The 17,125-nt window shown below is 58.7% G+C and overlaps 1 protein-coding gene across 2 annotated transcripts; it reads left to right on the top strand.

Annotated features, from left to right (window-relative positions):
- Positions 1–346: 346 nt before the first annotated feature.
- On the top strand, positions 347–12,613 carry LOC110585911 (coagulation factor X). Of its 2 annotated transcripts, none has more exons than XM_021696046.1 (8): positions 347–795; positions 1,934–2,094; positions 5,355–5,379; positions 6,304–6,417; positions 7,929–8,060; positions 8,788–9,041; positions 11,090–11,207; positions 12,005–12,613. In XM_021696046.1, the coding sequence occupies exons 1-8, from the start codon at positions 726–728 to the stop codon at positions 12,592–12,594; spliced, it is 1,464 nt and encodes a 487-aa protein (XP_021551721.1). In that variant the 5' UTR covers positions 347–725; the 3' UTR covers positions 12,595–12,613. The 2 variants fall into 2 exon arrangements, with proteins under 2 accessions (XP_021551721.1, XP_021551722.1); XM_021696047.1 differs by having other exon boundaries at positions 726–795; positions 11,090–11,197; positions 12,005–12,061.
- The last annotated feature ends 4,512 nt before the right edge of the window (positions 12,614–17,125 follow it).

The following is a 17,125-nucleotide window of genomic DNA, read 5'->3' as shown; positions in this document are numbered from 1 at the left end:
GGCGGCGTGTGCGCCTCCAGGGCGCCTCCGTGGCTCAGCGCTGGGGCTGGGAGGGCCGGCCTGGGCACAGCCCCTCCCGGTCTCGGGCCGACGCGTCTGGCCGGCGGCAGGGCCACGCTGGGCCGGGAAAGTCCTCCCAGAGGTGTGTGTAGCAGCCTGTGGCCCAGAGGGACACGCCTGCCTCTTGGAGCCCCTGGACTCTGGGGGGGCTACCAGCCTGACGCGCAGGCGGAACACACTCTGTGTCTGTCCCGGGACAAGACCCCGGATACCACCCGGAGACCGAGGCCCCGAGCCGCACCGCCAAGGCCCGCAGTCCTGGTTCGAGCCCCACACGTGCGTCAGGCGGCCGTGGGCTGACACTCTGCACCTGGAGGACGGACAGGAAACGACCCTTGGCTCTCATCGTGCTTGTGAGGACGAAACAGGAGCAGACAGAACATCTGGAAACGATGAAATGACGCTTTTATTGTCTCCTAACACTCCCTGTGCCCCTCCAGGCGTGGTAGCTGAGGAGGACGAGGCCCGCCGGGACCTCCCCAGGGCTGCAGGGGCAGGGCGGCCATGGCCCCGCGCGGTCACCTGCCCCCGGCCCCCTCGCGGCCCAGGCTCCAATCAGGAGGCAGTGATAAGAGAAAGACGACCAGCCGCCTGGAGCCAGGGTGACTGAACCTTGCCCCAGAGACCTGTCACAGTGGGACGGACGTGCTGTCCTTGGCCACACCATGGCGGGCCCACTGTGCCTCATCCTGCTCGGCGCCTCCCTGGCCGGACTCCTGCTGCCGGGGGGCAGTGGTAAGTGCCCCCTCGCCCTGCACACTGCAGAGATGGCCCCCGGGGAGGAGGAGGGACGGCGGAAGTCAGGGTGATGCCCTGAATCTCCACAGTGGGGAGAGTGGTGCCCATCCCGTGCTGTGACATGGCCGGGCCTGGTGGCCTCAGCCAAGGGTAGCCCAGGGCCAGGCGTGCCTCCCTCCTTGTGGGTGGGGAGTCAGACGGCAGACCAGCGGTCGCACACAGAGCTCGTGGACAGAGAAAGAGGGAGAGACCAAGAGAGACAGAGAGACATGCCCCCTCCGCGGCCAGAGCGAGCTGGGGTGGGCCCGGGGGGGGGTCACAGCAGAGAGGAGCTTCCGTGGCGGAAAGAGAATGAGATAGAAGCCGGTGCCCCCACCCTCAGGCTGGCTTGGTCAGGAAAGGGGTGCCCGGTTCAAGGCTGGACAGAGAGGGGTTTCTGCACCTTCCAGGCCCTAGGCTGTCCAGAGAGAAGAGACCCAGAAAGGGGGCAAGCAGAGCAAAGGCAGAGGAGAGGGCAGGGGAGCGGCAACCCGGGGGCTCTTCGTGCCCTGGATGGAGGGGAGGGCCGGAGCCTGAGGGGACCCGGTGTGGAAGGACAAGGAGGCGGTGGGAAGTGAGAAGGGGGGAGAAGATCGGAGCAGGGAGGGACCTGCGTGCTCAGTAGCGCAGCAGACCTTTGGGGTGATGGGGTATCCACAGACAAGTTTGAGCTCGGTGTCGCCTTGGAAGGGAAAGCGATCTGAGACGGGAGTGAAGCTAAGGTTTAGTGAGTACCTAGTGTGTCCCAGCCTCAAACTCACACGACTCTGAGACGCAGGGAGTGACCCCTTTTGTCAGCTTTAAGTAGCAGGTGATGGAGCTGCGTCTGAAGCTCGGCTGCCTGGCTGCCGGGTCCGGTGTCTGGCTCTGCACGTGGGGAGTGGGCGCTCTGAGCAGAGGGCAGGCCGCCGGCCTTGCAGAGAGGGGAGGACGGAGCTCAGGACGCAGGTCCCCACCAGGAAGAGCCTCTGTGAGGGCAGGAAAGAAGGCAGACGGGGTGCAGGGTGAGAAAGGGCCCCGGGGTGAGCAGATCCTGCGGGGGCAGAGCAGGCCGCTGCTGAGGCCCTCTGGGCGACAAGTCCCTGCCTGTCGCTAGTGTTCCTCAGCCCGGAGCGCGCCAGCAGCATCCTGGGGCGGGTCCGCAGGGCGAACTCATTTTGGGAAGAGATGAAGAAAGGGAACCTGGAAAGAGAGTGTATGGAGGAGATGTGCTCCTTCGAGGAGGCCCGCGAAGTCTTTGAGGACACCGCCAAGACGGTAAGGGCTGGTGCGCAGGCACCCTGCAGCAGGGGCTCCCCAGGGTGGAGGCCGGGACAGAGCAGCCCCGGGCCCCCCGTGGGTGCAGGGTGGGGAGAGGGCAGTCCTCCTCCGCCACCTGTCCCGCGGGGGGCGGTGGGGGTGACTGAGGGCAGTGTGAGGTCCCGTCTGGTAGGAGGGCCGTGAGGCCGTCCAGAGGTTTTGTTAAACCAACTCTGAAAGGTAAGGTGTTCGTTTAAAAATTACTCACGGCCTGAGTCACGCCTCCCTGGGCTGGGCCGCACACCAGGACACGGAGCCGGCGGGTTTTGCCCAAATCCACGGCCGCCGCCGTACTTGACGTGGACACCCGAGGAGCCACGTTTGTAGAGTTAATGCGTTGCCAGTAAACATTCCGTCAGACAGAGACGAACCGATTCTAAATCTGGAAGTATGGAAAAGCAAAGAAATCAGAGTAGCTGAAACAATTCTGAGAAAGGAGAGGAATCACACTCCGTGACTTGAAGCCTCCCTACAAAGCTACGCTAACCGCAGACGCATTAGTGTGTGTTTTGGGAAAGGGACAGATACAGAAATCAATGGGATAGACTAGAAAGTCCATAAATTGACCCATGAAAATATGGCCAATTGCTACCTGACAAAAGTTCATAAACAACTCAATGAAGGAAGAATTGTCTTTTTCAGCTGATGGTGTTGGGACAACTGCCTATCTCCATACAGAAAAGGTCAACTTTGACCTAAACCTCACAACGGAACAAAAATTAACTCAAAATGATCATAGATCTAAAGGTCAAACATAAAACTTCAGGGCGAAAACTGTCATGACAAGGAATTAGGCAAAATTTCTTAGACACAACATCAAAACCATAACCCATCAAAGAGAAAACGGGTAAATGAGACTTTACTCAAGATTTAAGACGTGCTCTGTGAAAAATCGTGAAGAATAAAGATACAAGCTATTAACTACGAAAACGCTTGCCAGCCACACACCCAACAAAGGATCTGTATTCAGAATATATGAGGAACTCGCACACTCAGCCGAAGAGCATCAACGACCGACTGACGACACGGATCGGAAGACGTGAACAGACCCGTCACAAGGGCGGACGCCCCGTTGGCAAGCGCACGCAGCAGACTCGCAACCTCCTGGGCCCTTACAGGAGCGCGGACGCCCCCCTGCAGGCTGGAAACCACCGACGGGACCCGCGCCGGGCAGGTGCGAGGGCCCGGACGCTGCTGGACCGCGTCTCCTAACGCCATTGCCCTCTGACCCCGCAACCCCACTCCTGAGTGCGGACACCTGGGTGTGAACGTCTATGACAAGTCACCATCGCCCCAAACTAGCAGTGATGCCGGTGGCCCTGTTTGGGTGGCCCCTGGATCAACGGTGGCGGCGTTCCACTCAGCAATGGGACAAGCCGCTGCTGCGCACAGCGCTGGGGTGAGTTTCGGAGGCGCCGTGCCGAGTGAAGGAGCTGGTCTCCCCTGGTTGTGCAAGGGGCTCAGAAGTCGCAGCCGGGATGAAGAGCAGATCTGTGGCTCTGGGGGTGCGGCTGCCGTGGGCTGCGAGCGTCGGGGGGCTGGAGCTGTTCTGTGTCTTGACTGCGGTCGTGGTGGCACAAATGCGGCGTGTGTTGGGTTTCATAGAATTGTACACCAAAATAGTCGTTTTTTGCTGTGTGATTCTTTTCTCACTGAAATTTTAAAGAGACAGTGTCTGAGTTTCCTGAGGCTTCTGGAAAGCACCACACACCAGGTGCCTTAGAACGAGCGGAATCCACTCTCACAGTCCTGGAGGCCGCAAGTCCAAATCAAGGTGTTAGCAGGTGTCAACACAAAATGAACAAACCCTTTAGAATTGCTTTACAAATAAAAAGGAAGAGAGTCTTGTTTGAGCCCAGGTGAGGACCGCTGCCCAGGATACACAACCTTCCCAAAGAAGAGAGAGCTCCAGGGAAGGAATGTTTAATACAGGGTTATATATGCTTCTTGTTACTTCAAGAATTACAAATCATCATGAAGAACATTCCAGAAAATTCCAAACTTTATCTCATGCTTTTAGTATGTGCAAAGTTGTAGGCTTCAGAGGTATGGGAACTTAGGAAGATGTTTACTCTTAATTATATATATATATATATATATATTTTTTTTTTTTTTTTTTTTAAAGTAGGCTCCAAGCAAGGAGCTCAACGCGGGGCTTGAACTCAGGACCCTGAGATCAAGACCTGAGCTGAGATCAAGAGTCTGAGGCTTGACCGACTGAGCCGCCCAGGAGCCCCAGGGAGGCTTCTACTCTTCTCTTTAGTTTGTCTTTAGTTTAGTCTTTTCGGTTATCTGCTAACAAAGTACAATGTGTGCTGGGGGCAGCAAGAGAGCCCATGCCCTGAGGTCCTGCCAAGTCATTCCGACCTTGGTCCCTGTGAAAGTGTAGCTTCCCTGGGCGCCCAGGATCAGGGCCCACAGACAGTGGAAGCGGAAAGTTTCCTTTTGGAGGTCTGTAGGAGAACGAGCTCCACGCCCCTCCCTCTCCGAGTGTTGGGCGCTGCCAGGGGTCCTGGGCCCTCCTTGCCTCGTGGGCACACCCCTCAGGCTCTGCTCCGTCTCCGCGTGCGGCTCTCGTGCCCTTTCCATCTCTCCTGAGAGCACTCAGTGTCAGCCCTGAGCCCGTGGGGTCTCCTCTCCAACCTTAGTCACAACTGCCCACACCCTATTTCCATTAAGACCACATCCTGAGGTTGCACCTGAAGTTGGGGCAGGGGTTCGTACACTGTTCAAACTACGGAACACAGCAAAAATGATTTTTAAGATCATGAACATTTTTTTAGTGTAATATAGGCTTTTGGTGCCCTCTTTTAACCTAATCACCAATGACCATTTTTTCAATTTAACATGATTATTCACCAGGCATCTGATCCCTTATTGAATCTTTGACCCAGATATCTTAACTCAAAACCATTCATTGATCCGCTTGGGTGTAGCAAACAGAGCAAACCACTTCTGGCATAATCCATTCCTCAGTGATTAACTTAAAAATAGTTTTTCAACATTCAACAGAGCTGGTGCATCTAGGATGACCCAAGTCCCATCTGTACAGACACAGCAGATCTGAAAACTTCCCTCTTAGGCTGAGGAGCCCCACAGCAAAGAGTGCCAGGAAAGGCCTCTGTTTGGGAAAGCACCCTATTCAGGCAGAGTGTGGTGGTTGTGTGAAATGTCTGTCTTTTCCCTAATGTATTTTAAAATCTTCTTTCCCCTTTTAGACTGAATTCTGGAATAAATACAGAGGTGAGATGTTTTCTATTTTAATGTTGAGTGGGGTTCATTCAGACATTGAAATAGAGAGAGATTGTATTTGAGTTTTTGAAACTACTTTTTGAATTTCCTTTCCACTCCTGCTTATTTCTTACTCACCTAAGACTTTTCCTCTCTGAGTGTTTTCATAACAGTTATTGTGAAATTATTTTTTGTAACTTTATGCTAATTCTAGTTTTGTTACTTACTTAAATGTAGATTTAATTAGTTCACTCTCACTTGAGGAGTACCAAACTCTATGATAATTTTCTTAATCTAAGGTATTAGGTAGAAACAAAGAATAGAGTCTGAAAGATTAGGTCTTCTAAGAAGATTGAATGTTTGCAGCTTGTGAAATGGTATAAATCATGACTCATGTCTCATTCTGGTAACACTTTTCAAATTTCTCAAAATGGCCACTGGACCTGTCTCTAAATTAGATTGTCCAAATGCACCAAGAAATGTGAAGTTCCATGTTAGTGCTGGACAGTAATGTTTGCATTCTGATTTTACCTCCAGACCATCTGGGAAGAGGCCCCCAAACACGGGCCTTGTCAGTGTTGAGCCTAGAAATAAGTGTCAGGGAATCCCCCGCTCTCTGACCTCCCAGCTGGTCCCACACGGTCACCAGCCCAGAGCCCAGAGCTCCTCACTCTGTTGAAAACACACTGCCAAACATCTCTGCAGAAATAGAAAAGCTTATCAATGGCCCAGTTAGATAAGAGCATCACGTACGTAGAGCCGCAAAAGGTGGGGGTAAAATGAGGTCCAGATGGGAGAAATGTTTACAGGGAGACGGGAAGATTTCAGGTTTATTCAAGCTATCTGAACAGCGCGTGCCAAGATCAACAGTGCAAAGCCATTTCCACCATCACGGGAGCTGCCTGCAAGCTGGGTTCCCAAACCCTGTCTCCACAGACGGCGACCAGTGTGAGAGCAGTCCTTGCCAGAACGAGGGCCAGTGTGCAGACGGCCTCGGGGAGTACACGTGCACCTGCTCGGAAGGATACGAAGGCAAAAACTGTGAATTGTGTGAGTTCTCTTCCCGGTGTCCCTTCAGCTCGGGCTCACCTGACATCAGGAACCAGGGAAGGAGCCAAACCTCCCAGGGAAACAGTCTCGGGTTCTCCCGATTTCGAGTCTGTGCTCCCACATGCTGTGCCATGGAGGAACAGCAGATGCAGTGAAGTTAGAGCCCAATGTCTCCTACAATCTGCTCGGTTTTAGGGTACGGTGAGAGACACGCAGCCACGTCCCTTCCTCTCAGGGGCTTGTGGCACATTCGTGGAGTGCTGGGCCCATAACTCAGAGCTGAGATGGGGCCGTTTCTCTCCCAGGGTGGCGCTCCCCCCACTGGCTACGGGATTCTTCGTGGTCCCGGCAGCGGCTCTGAATCCACTCACGTCTGTTAGTGCGAATGTCAATTCCAAACCGTCTGGGATTGTCCAATTATAAAAATGTGATACATTTAATGAATTCTACATGAAAAAGGCAGTGAGAGTTTTCCTGATATGGTGATTAATTTAATAAAAATTAGATTTGTATTAGGCCAGCTTCCCCCTACAGGAAGATGCACATTTCTCCTGGGTAACTTCCTTTGTAATTTGCAGAGTGTGCTCTTAGCTTGCATTTTTTGGGCTGGTTCCCTTGGGGACTGTCAGCTGCGAATCCCGCTGCCCAAAGCCCAGAGCCGCCTCTGCGGCTCCCCGTGTGGCTCAGCCCCGAGCCACCGTGCGTCATTTCTAAAGCTGCACTAACAATCTTCTCACTGTAATTATTTCATCATCCAAACCCAAATGCGGAATGTAAGGTAAATTGCCGTGGTGGCGTCAGTGACGTGACTTGGGGGTTGGGTGTGGCGTGCTCGGCCCAGCCTCGAAGCCGCCGGAAGCTCCACGGCCTCACGGTGCCGAGAGCGTCCTGTGACGTGCCAGGGGGCCTGAGTCCAGCACGCGCCCCCGCCCGTCCCTCCTGACGCCGCACCGGAGCCGGGACCCCAGTCTCTGAGATGTGCTCTGGCCCCTTTATTCTGGCGGGGGGATCCTCCAGGCTCAGTGGACTGGCCCGTGGCCATGCGGCCCCTCCCTGCCTGAGCACCTAGCCCCAGGGCCCGCCTCGTGCATGCGGCCTGTGCACACCGGGCTTGCAGCTGTGGGGAGGGCCGCGTGCCCTTCTGAGGGCTGAACTTGTGACCCGCCAGCGTCCAGGGCCCTCCGGGGGCGTGCTGGGCTTTCTGCAGGACCTTCTGGAAGTCTGGCGCCCAGGGCGCTGCAGACACCATGCCGTCCCCACGTGGCCTGGGGAGTGGTGGGGCGGGAGCAGCGTGGACACAGAGGAGTGGACACCAGCCCCTCGCCTGCTCTGGGTGCCTGTCCTGTTTGCTTGGGCCCAGTTCAGAGGCATCGGCCACGTGGTCCTGGCCCTTTGCTGCAGCTGTCGGGTCCCCTGTGGGGTTGGCGGGTGCGTGGATGGGCTCCTGGTGCTGCCGTCCCTCCTCCGGGCTAGGTGCGGCCTCAGTTTCCCCAGGCTGTCGTGTCCTGCAGCCACGCGGAAGCTCTGCAGCGTGGATAACGGGGACTGTGAGCAGTTCTGCAGGGAGGAACAGAGCTCGGTGGTATGCTCCTGCGCCAGCGGGTACGTCCTCGGGGACAACGGCAAGTCCTGCATCTCCACAGGTAGGAGCGCGTGGGCCGGAGTGGGCGGGCCCGCCAGTGTCCCACTGTTTCTGGGAGCTGAGGACTGGGACCAGCGGGACTGCCTAGCTCCCCGGGTGCCGGTGAAGGCGGGGTAGTGCCAGCCCCGAGGAGCCACGACATGCTTGTGACCGAGGCACACCCGGTCGCCCTGGAAGGCTGGGAGTGAGCAGGTGCAGGGCAGCATGGGCAGACTATCAGGGCCGTGGACTTGGGGGGTGCAGGAGCTGCAAGGGGTACCACGGACCCCCAAGAATGAAGAGGTCAGGCAGGCCCCAAGCGATGGGCTTTAGTTTCCTTCTCTGTGATGAGAGCCGGGCCATTGAGTCTGGCCCGGAGGCTCCCAGAGGACATGGCCTAGTGAGGGGACCTACACAAGGGGTCCTCACCGCTGCAGGGTCCACCTGGGCCAGAGCTTCTGAGAGGCCACTCCTCTCTCTCTTAACTCCATCTGCTTCTCACGGTGGCCCCACGTGCTCCTCAAAGCCTGGTGCCCTGCCTGACCCACAGCTCTGGTCGGGGTGCAGAGTCTCGGGCGTTCCAGAAGCTGGACACAGTCCCTGCCTGTGACAATGGCCTCCATCCTGTAACCCGGGCCCTCGGCGGTCCACGCTGTTCCCCCCACTCTCCTCCCCCAGGTCAGGTCAGGAGAGTTGTGCCTGTGAGGCAGGGAGGTTCTCGCTCTGCTGAAGCCGGCCCGTCCTTTCAGAGCCTTTCCCCTGCGGGAAAACCACGATGGGGCGCTGGAAGAGGTCAGCGGAGACCGCTCACAGCGGCGAGGGCCCCTCGGAAGCCGAAGCCGGCATGCAGGAGCAGTCTGACCCTGAGGATCTGCCTCCCACCCAGAGCACTCTGTTCCTGCTGCCCTTCAACAGGACAGACTCCAGCTCTAAGGAGGATACGAGAAGCCTGGTCCGGATCGTGGGTGGGCAGGACTGCAAAGACGGCGAGTGTCCATGGCAGGTGACCGAGGAGTGGGCCGGGGTGGCGCAGGCGGTAGACACACCCCGCTGCCCCGGGGTGGGTGGTGCGGAGATGACAAGTGGGCCCTGTCCCCCCCCCCCCCCCCCACGTCCGTCCCCATCTGCGTGCCCGTGAAGCACAGACCGAAAGAAGAGGTAGTCCCGCCACGGCTACTGGCCGGGCTGCAGGTTCAGGTCGGCAGGGGAGAGCGCTGCCCGGCGCGGCGATGCCCTGGGCTTGCTCTTCTGACCACCAGCAGAAAGAGTCACTCCCCTTGCTTCCTCTCTAATCTGGTAAAAAGATTTTTTACCAAAATGTAAATCCTGCCAAGGCAGGTAGTAATTCGGAGAAGAGCGTATCCGTGTGTTTGCCACGGTAAAAAAATCCCTCTTCCCTTGTTGATTTGGACTAAGGTTGCCCGATTTAGCAAAGAACAACACAGGACTTACGCTTTGAGCTTCAGATAAACAATGAACAATTTTTAATGTGACTACAGGGGACACATTTACACTAAAAACTGTTTGCTATTTATCTGATTCAGGTTGACCTGGGTGTCCTCTATTTTATCTGGCAATCCTAACTTCGACTTTAGGGTTTAGAAGTCAAAATGGCGTCACCTACAAGCAAAACTCCAACAACCTTTAGAAAGGAGCTCAGCCTGCTCCCACTCCAAGCTCCGCGATGGGCGTGCGTTTGCCTGAATTATCGGGAGGCCGGGAGGAGCGATTCAGGGTGCGGTCACCTTGCGGGCAGCGTGCATTCACAGAGAACTGTTGTGGCTCCGAAGGGGCCCTGGGCGTGGAGTGCAGGACATGAGATCCGCTCTATCCCCTGACGTGTGCACGTCTAGATCCAGGAAGGGCCGCGAGCCCACCCGAGCCACCCCAGCTGCAGTTGGTGTGTGACTCGCACATGCAGCCGCGGGGGGCAGCTGCGTGGGGCAGCCTCGGGGCGGTGGGGAGGCAGCCAGAGGAGCTGCCCCCACCCCCAACCCAGGCGGCATGTTGGTGGCTTTGGTCGCAGGCAGAGAGGATGGGGGGGATGCGCCCGGGGAACAGGGTCCTGTCCAGGGGACTCCTGACTCCTGGGCTCCCTCCCTGTTGGGAGGAAGAGGTGGGGTGCAGGTACGGGGAGCCTGACTCTCCATCACTGGTCACCAGAGCTGGCTTAGGAGCCCATCAGTCACGCAGGAAAAGGCGGCAGCCGTTTCCCCACTAGTCATGGCGGTCTTCAAGGGCTCTTTCAGAACCTCAGGTTGTTCCCTGTTCCACTGACCAGCATACGCCCCCAGCCAGGAACTCCCGCCCACTGGCTCGCAGGGTGTGGAACTCCCCAGGAGAAGCAGAAAGGGCTCCTCTCCAGATTTGCAAGCCCCGCTCTCTGGGGGAAGGGGTGGTGCTTGCCGCGCTGCCGGTGCTCCCTCCCTCCCTCCCTCCCTCCCTCTCCAGTCCTGGCGGGGAGAAGGTCACCTCCAGGGGGAGCCACATGGATTCCAAGGACACTGCCCTTGAACGGGGGCACACCTGCCCCGACACCAGAAACTGTTGTCCCCAAAGCCTGACACCTGCCTGGTCTGGGCTCTAATTCAGAGCCACATAGCAAAGGTTTTTCACGTCGAAAACCGTGTTTCTACGGGAGCTCTGGAGGATGTGTGACTGCTCGCGTCCTGGGAGCCCGCGGCTCAGGGGCAGAAAGCCAGGGGAAGCGCGGCCGAAAGCTCCCCGGGTGCCCTCGCCAGCACTCAGTGGGGCCTCGGCGAACGTCCGCTGAGTCCGCCAGGGCGCTGCTCCGTGCACAGGAGCTGCCCAAACCCGCGCGGGGTCCAGGCACGGGCTGGGGGGCAGCTGGGCAGGGGCCGGGGCCACCGCCCCACCGCGAGCCCCACAGTGAGGGAAGCCGGCAGCTGAACGCCCCTGGGACTCGCAGGAGTCTGCAGGTTCCAGGCTGGACGCCGGCAGGGGGAGGCCCTGACGCAGGCCGGGATGCCGAGAGGAAAGTTCTCCCACTCCTCTTCTCCAACCTGGCGGACTCAGTTGTGCTCCTTGCAGGCTCTGCTCATCAACGAGGAAAATGAGGGGTTTTGCGGGGGCACCATCCTGAGCAAGTACTACGTCCTCACAGCGGCTCACTGTCTCCAACAAGCCAAGAAATTCACGGTGAGGGTAGGTAAGTGGCGGCACGACCCCTCCGCTGCCCTGCAGGGCCCCCTGGCACTTATCTTCAGAGCCGCTAGCTGGAAACGTGGGTTGACACAACGGAACCCTGAGGGCACAGGTGGGGGGTGTCACGGAGCGGGGGGGGGGTCCTCCCTGACGTGCTCCAGTCCAGACCCGGTGCCGTGAGCCCCCCTCAGTGCCCCTTCCTCCAGGAAGGCTTCCAGAGCTCCTCCTCAACAGTCTGAGCCCGGAGCATGGCCTGTCACATTTTGTAATGTCTGTCCTTCTCTACCAGCCGCAAATGAGCCACCCGTGTGATCACTAGTTCTCTCTGATACGGTGGTAAAGTTCCCAGATGAAATTAATTTTAGTGATATCTCATCATCCAATATATCCAAAATATTATTATTTCAGTGTGTAACCAATTTTAAAAGTATTAATGAGACATTTTGAATTTGTGTTTTCATTCCCTGAGAATTGACACAGCACTTCCCCGTTCTGACCGGCCGTGCCACCTCCGACGACTGTGGGGTCTGGAGCCGGCACCCCTGCCGCACGACAGTCTCAGGAATTGCCTGCCTGAGGCGCTGGCCATGGTTATAAAGTGTGACCGGTGGTGGCCCCTGGGGAGTGACACTGGAGGTCGCTTTTATTTGCTTTATGCTTCCCTTCGTTTTTCAGGTTTTCTAGTGACCATATTCCACTTTTTCATACAAACACAGTAACAGGTGCTCTGAGCAGCAACGTGCAGGTGAGCGCACGGCCCATCCTGAGCCGAGCCCCCCCCATGTCCTCGCCGCTTTGCAGGTGAACGGGACACGGAGAAGGAGGAGGGCGACGAGGAGGCGCACGAGGTGGAGATGATCATCAAGCACAACCGGTTCGTCAGGGAGACCTACGACTTCGACATCGCCGTCATCAAGCTGAAGACGCCCATCACCTTCCGCAGGAATGTGGCCCCCGCCTGCCTGCCCCAGAAGGACTGGGCCGAGGCCACGCTCATGACACAGAAGACGGGCATTGTCAGCGGCTTCGGGAAGACCCACGAGAAGGGCCGCCCGTCCAGCACCCTCAAGATGATGGAGGTGCCATACGTGGACAGGAACACGTGCAAGCTGTCCAGCAGCTTCAGCATCACCCAGAACATGTTCTGCGCCGGCTACGACTCGAAGACCCAGGACGCCTGCCAGGGGGACAGCGGGGGCCCCCACGTCACCCGGTTCAAGGACACCTACTTCGTCACCGGCATCGTCAGCTGGGGAGAAGGATGTGCACGGAAAGGGAAGTATGGGGTCTACACCAAGGTCACCAACTTCCTCAAGTGGATCGACAGATCCATGAAAGCCAGGTCCGTGGCCCCAGTGCGCGCAGGGGACCCTATGCCCCACCCCCATTAAAGTCATTCCCTCAAGACCCGCTGGTGTCTCGTTTGTGCTCACACGGGCGGCGCCTGGAGCAGGTCTCCCGTCTGCGGTGACGAGGTCTGCGTGGATCCCTTGTCCTGGTTTTCTCTGGCTCTGCCCTGGAGAATTTTCCTTTGGACCACTAGAGCCTCCTGTTCCCTCCCCGGGCTGGGGGGCTTCTTCGGGAAATGCTATCCTTTGTAGGATCGGGGCCCCCGGGATGACCAAACCCGCGATGGGCCGTTCCTGTGTGCAGTGGGGGCTTCCGGTTTTGAGTGCCCGAGGCTGCCGCGTGGCTCAGGACACTTGGAGTAACTAGGTTCTGGGAGCAGGGATCGGGTGGGGCGGGGGTCCCAGCACTGAGATGGGGCGGGAGCGCGTCCTCGCGGGCAGGCTCTCCAACAGCCTCTCACGGGCAGGGATGCTTTTGCGTGGACTTAGCTGCTTCTCCCTTCTGGCCTCACACTGGAATCAGCCGGGGCCACCGCCGCCCCCTGAGCAGCAACTGCGCCCCCAGGGCTGGCTGCCCCAGCCCCCAGCGTTAAATCAGTGTGGACGCGGCCCCTCAGTGACCCCACGAGGGCATGGTGCGCGGGCGGGACTGTGGGAGGGACGCGGCAAGCCCTTCCCGTCACCGTCCGTGGCGCTCCAGGCCCCCAACTAAGTGGCCATGAGAAGCGAAGTGCTTTAGAAAACACGACGGGTCACCTCAGACCAGACCCGCCGGAGCGTTTTCCAAATGGCCCTGCACAGTTTGTGTTTTGCGTAACTTCACTAAACAAAGTTTCAAAGTTCCAGTACGAAGACGCCCCCAAATGTCACAAGCTGGGCAGAGTGTTTTGTAAACAGTAGATATTGCAAGGTTACGAAAATCTTTGTGAACGGCGACCAGTTTCCCAGAGCCGGTCTGAGGAAAGCAGAGAAAGCCAAGGGCCACGTGGGTCAGAGGCCCTCCCGGAGAGGGGCCCCAGCGGCGCAGGCCGGCTCCTCCGCTCTGTGCAGCCGCACGCCCTGCGCGGGTCAGGAGGTCCCCGGTGGTTTGGGGCCCAGAGAGCTGGCGGAAGACCCACCGGCGAGAGCGGCCTTCACTGCCGCGGCTCCCATCTCTGTTGGCCGCCGATTGGCGACCGGGCTGCCGAGTGCGTCGGAGGGGGAGACCGAGGCAGGACAGAGCGAGGGGAGCCCCGTTGCCTCCCCGGGTCGACTTATCCCCTCATCCCGAAAGAGACTCAGTTCATTCACCTTCTGGAGGAGGTGGTGGGGCACGATGGGGCTCATCTGCTCGCCCCCGTGCCCCGCACCGCTCACCTCCCGCGAGGGGCGCTGTCTGCCTGGGGACGGAGCTGAAGGAGCCGCTCGAGCACACGGCACTGCGCCAGGCTGGTCCCTCGGGGACACAGGCAGCGGCGGCAAGCTGGGGCCCGGGAGCCACAGGGGGAGAAGGCAGGGCGTGAGCGTTGCTCCTGAGACAGAGGCAGAGGTTGCAGGACGATCCCAATGAGCCCAGCCGTTCTGTGGAGGGTCACAGTCACCCCCAAACACAGAGGGGCTTCCACAGGCCAAGCCCGAGTTCGGTGGCGGGATGGAGCCACCTCATCGGGAGGGCGGTGGGTTTGGGCTCTGTGTAGGGGCAGCCCCACAGCTAGGGCCACCACAGGAATTGCTGGTTGAGGCAGGTCACCGAGGACACCAAACCCCGGTGGGAACATCCTCGAGAAGCACGATATTCAGAGTCTCAGAGCATCGCCGAGGAATGACTTTTTCATCCTAGACAGGACAGGTGGTTTCTCTGGAGCAGAGCACCCTGGGAGTCGGTGGGGATTGTGCGGTTGGGCCGGAATGGGCTGTGAGCTCCCCCGCGGTGTTGAGAGCGATTCTCGGGTTGGAGGACACACTTGGTTCTTACAAAGCGCCACCTGGGTCCACTGGTCACGTGGCGCGAGGCCCTGGGCTGTGGTCCACTAGGTCCCTTTACAGAAACGCTTGCTGAGCTGCCTCAGGGACCTCAGGCAGGAAGACACGGAGGCGAAGAGGTGTGAAGACACTGAACCGATCCAATGAAGTCCCCATCTGTGCCGTTGTAGGGCCGGTGGCCGTTCTCAGCAGCCCCACGTCCTCAGGCCCGTGTTTGCAGACGCGTCCTTGGCGGTGGCGGGCCGGCAGCCTGGCGGGCCGTGTGGTGCTGCTCCTGGGCCTCCTTGTCCTGACCATCCTAGCCCTGGGGGAGGCTCTGCTCCGCGGACTCGGCCTTTCCTGTGGCCACGGCGGCAGGCGGGGCTTTCTCCAGCGTGACCCGCGAGATCCGAGCTCGCCTGCAAGGGCCCTCCCGTCTCTCTTATTAGTGATGCATGCAGGTCCTCCTGGACCGACGCCCAGACGGCCATGGGCGCGCAGGGCCTAGCCAGCGGCGGGCTGACAGCCGGTCCCGACAACCGCCACCACCCAGCTTGCTGCGCACACCTGCCCCTCAGCCCTGCTCTCCCTCAGCGCCCCCACCCTCCTGCACACACAGAAATAAGAACATAAACCCGAATTTATAATCTTCAAATTGCGTGTTGAAATGATACTATTTTGGATCTATTGTGCTAGATGAGTACGTTATTAAAATTATTTTAACCTCTCTCTGATGTTTTGTTTTTGTTTTTGTTTTTTAAAGATTTTATTTATTTGAGAAAGAGAGAATGAGAGAGAGAGAGAGTACATGGGGGGGGGGGGGGGACTCATGGAGCACAATAGATCCAAAATAGTATCATTTCAACACGCAATTTGAAGATTATAAATTCGGGGTAAGGTGGGGAGGTGGGTGGGGAGGGGGGGGGGGGGGAGGGTTAGAGGGAGAAGCAGGCTCCCCGCCCCCAACAGGGAGCCCGATGCGGGACTCGATCCCGGGGACTCCGGGATCGGGACCTGAGCCGAAGTCAGTTGCAGCCAATTAACCAACTGAGCCACCCAGGCGCCCCTCTTTCTGTTGATGTTTTAAATGTGGTGCTGGGACGCTCTTCTGACCCCTGGGGCACACGCCTGTCTCTCCCGCACGGCCCCGTCAAGCGCACCCTCCACACAGCAAGTAGCAGGACTGGGGAACACCAAGTGGGTCCTGTCCCTCCAGCGGTCAGAACCTTCACCGCATCGTGCCGGTGACAGCGTGGTCTGTAAGAGACCCATGCCTGACATCAGACTGTTTGCGGCACGGTACACAATCTTCCGCAACACAGAACAGTCACAGGAACTTCCACCAAAGGAGGTCCGTGGGACTGCAGTTCTGGAAGGGCTGTGGATCACAGGGGCAGCTAGAAATGCCCTCAGTAAAGTGGAACGTGGACAAACATTGTATATCACTTTTGGTAAATGCGTCACGTGGCTGGCACGATGACAAGAAATCAGGAGGAGCAAAAGAATAAAACGAAAGAAAGGTGAGCATGACCCCAGCCGTCACTGCTCAGTCTTCCATTAAGTGGCCCTTATCCTCGTATTCCAGAATGGCACTTAGAGCTCCAGCCATCACACCTGTGTCCGAGGCAGCCGGATGGAGGGAGGAACAAAGAAAGGGCCACACAGTCATCTTTTAAGAAGCTTCCCAGGAGCTGTGGCCTGGCCCTTCTGTCTGCATCCTGATGCCCAGCTCCTGTCCTGGAGCCCCGCTCCCACCCCCTGCGTCCCCCCCGGTGCAGGTCCAGGAATGCAAGGCTGCCCCCTGCCATCCTTTAACCCTCCGTCTGCGATGCTCCCACGTCCCACCTTCCGGCTCCTGAGCTGACGCAGACCCAGCCTTCACAGCTCAGTGGGAAAGCGGCTTCACGCCCGCGCCGCCCGGCTGCCGCCCGGCCGCCGTGGCACCTGGTTCTCCTGGTGTCTGACGGATGGCTTCTCCGCGGCTCCCTGACTTGCACTCTGCCTGGAAGGCTGGTTCGTTGTGCGGGATGACTGGTGAGGTCCTGGCCCCACACGGCCGCCGCCCCGGTCTGGCTTCCTGCTCAACCCCCAGCACCCGGCCAGACCCTGGCAGGCGGAGGGGGCTCAGCAAGCACCTGCCAGCCTCTGGCTTCCCGTCCCAGCACGCCTCCCCGCGCACCCAAGGTCTTAGCCAAAAGGGCTGCTTCCCCGATAGCTCTGGGTCAGGGCGCAAACCGTCCTCCGCCCGCAGAGCCAAGGACAGCGGGGAAGCTCCTGTTCAGCGGGGCTGCTCCTCCGAGCCCCCGCGGCCACGCCACAGCCACCCAGGGCATGGGGGCGGGGGCCTGCAGGCCACTAGACCGAGGGCAACACTGGCTGGAGGCGCTGTAGGGGAAGGCTCAGGAGCACGAGGTCGGGAGGCAGCGGGCCTCCCACAGGCTGCGCCCCGGGCGACTCCCGCCGGGCCCGGGAGCCCCGGTTCACGGCCGTGGCGGTCCGATCTGCTCCGGAAGCTGCCCGCGGGCCCTCGGCGGGCCATCGGCGTCGCGGCGCCTCCGTCTCGAAACGGAAGAGCAGCTTCTCCAAGGAGGGCCGAGACCAAGCTGGAGAGCGCAGACCCAGTCACTGTCCA

This window comes from Neomonachus schauinslandi, chromosome 3 (assembly GCF_002201575.2).
Source record: "Neomonachus schauinslandi chromosome 3, ASM220157v2, whole genome shotgun sequence".
NCBI lineage: Eukaryota > Metazoa > Chordata > Mammalia > Carnivora > Phocidae > Neomonachus > Neomonachus schauinslandi.
This window is presented reverse-complemented; position numbering and strand designations above follow the sequence as displayed.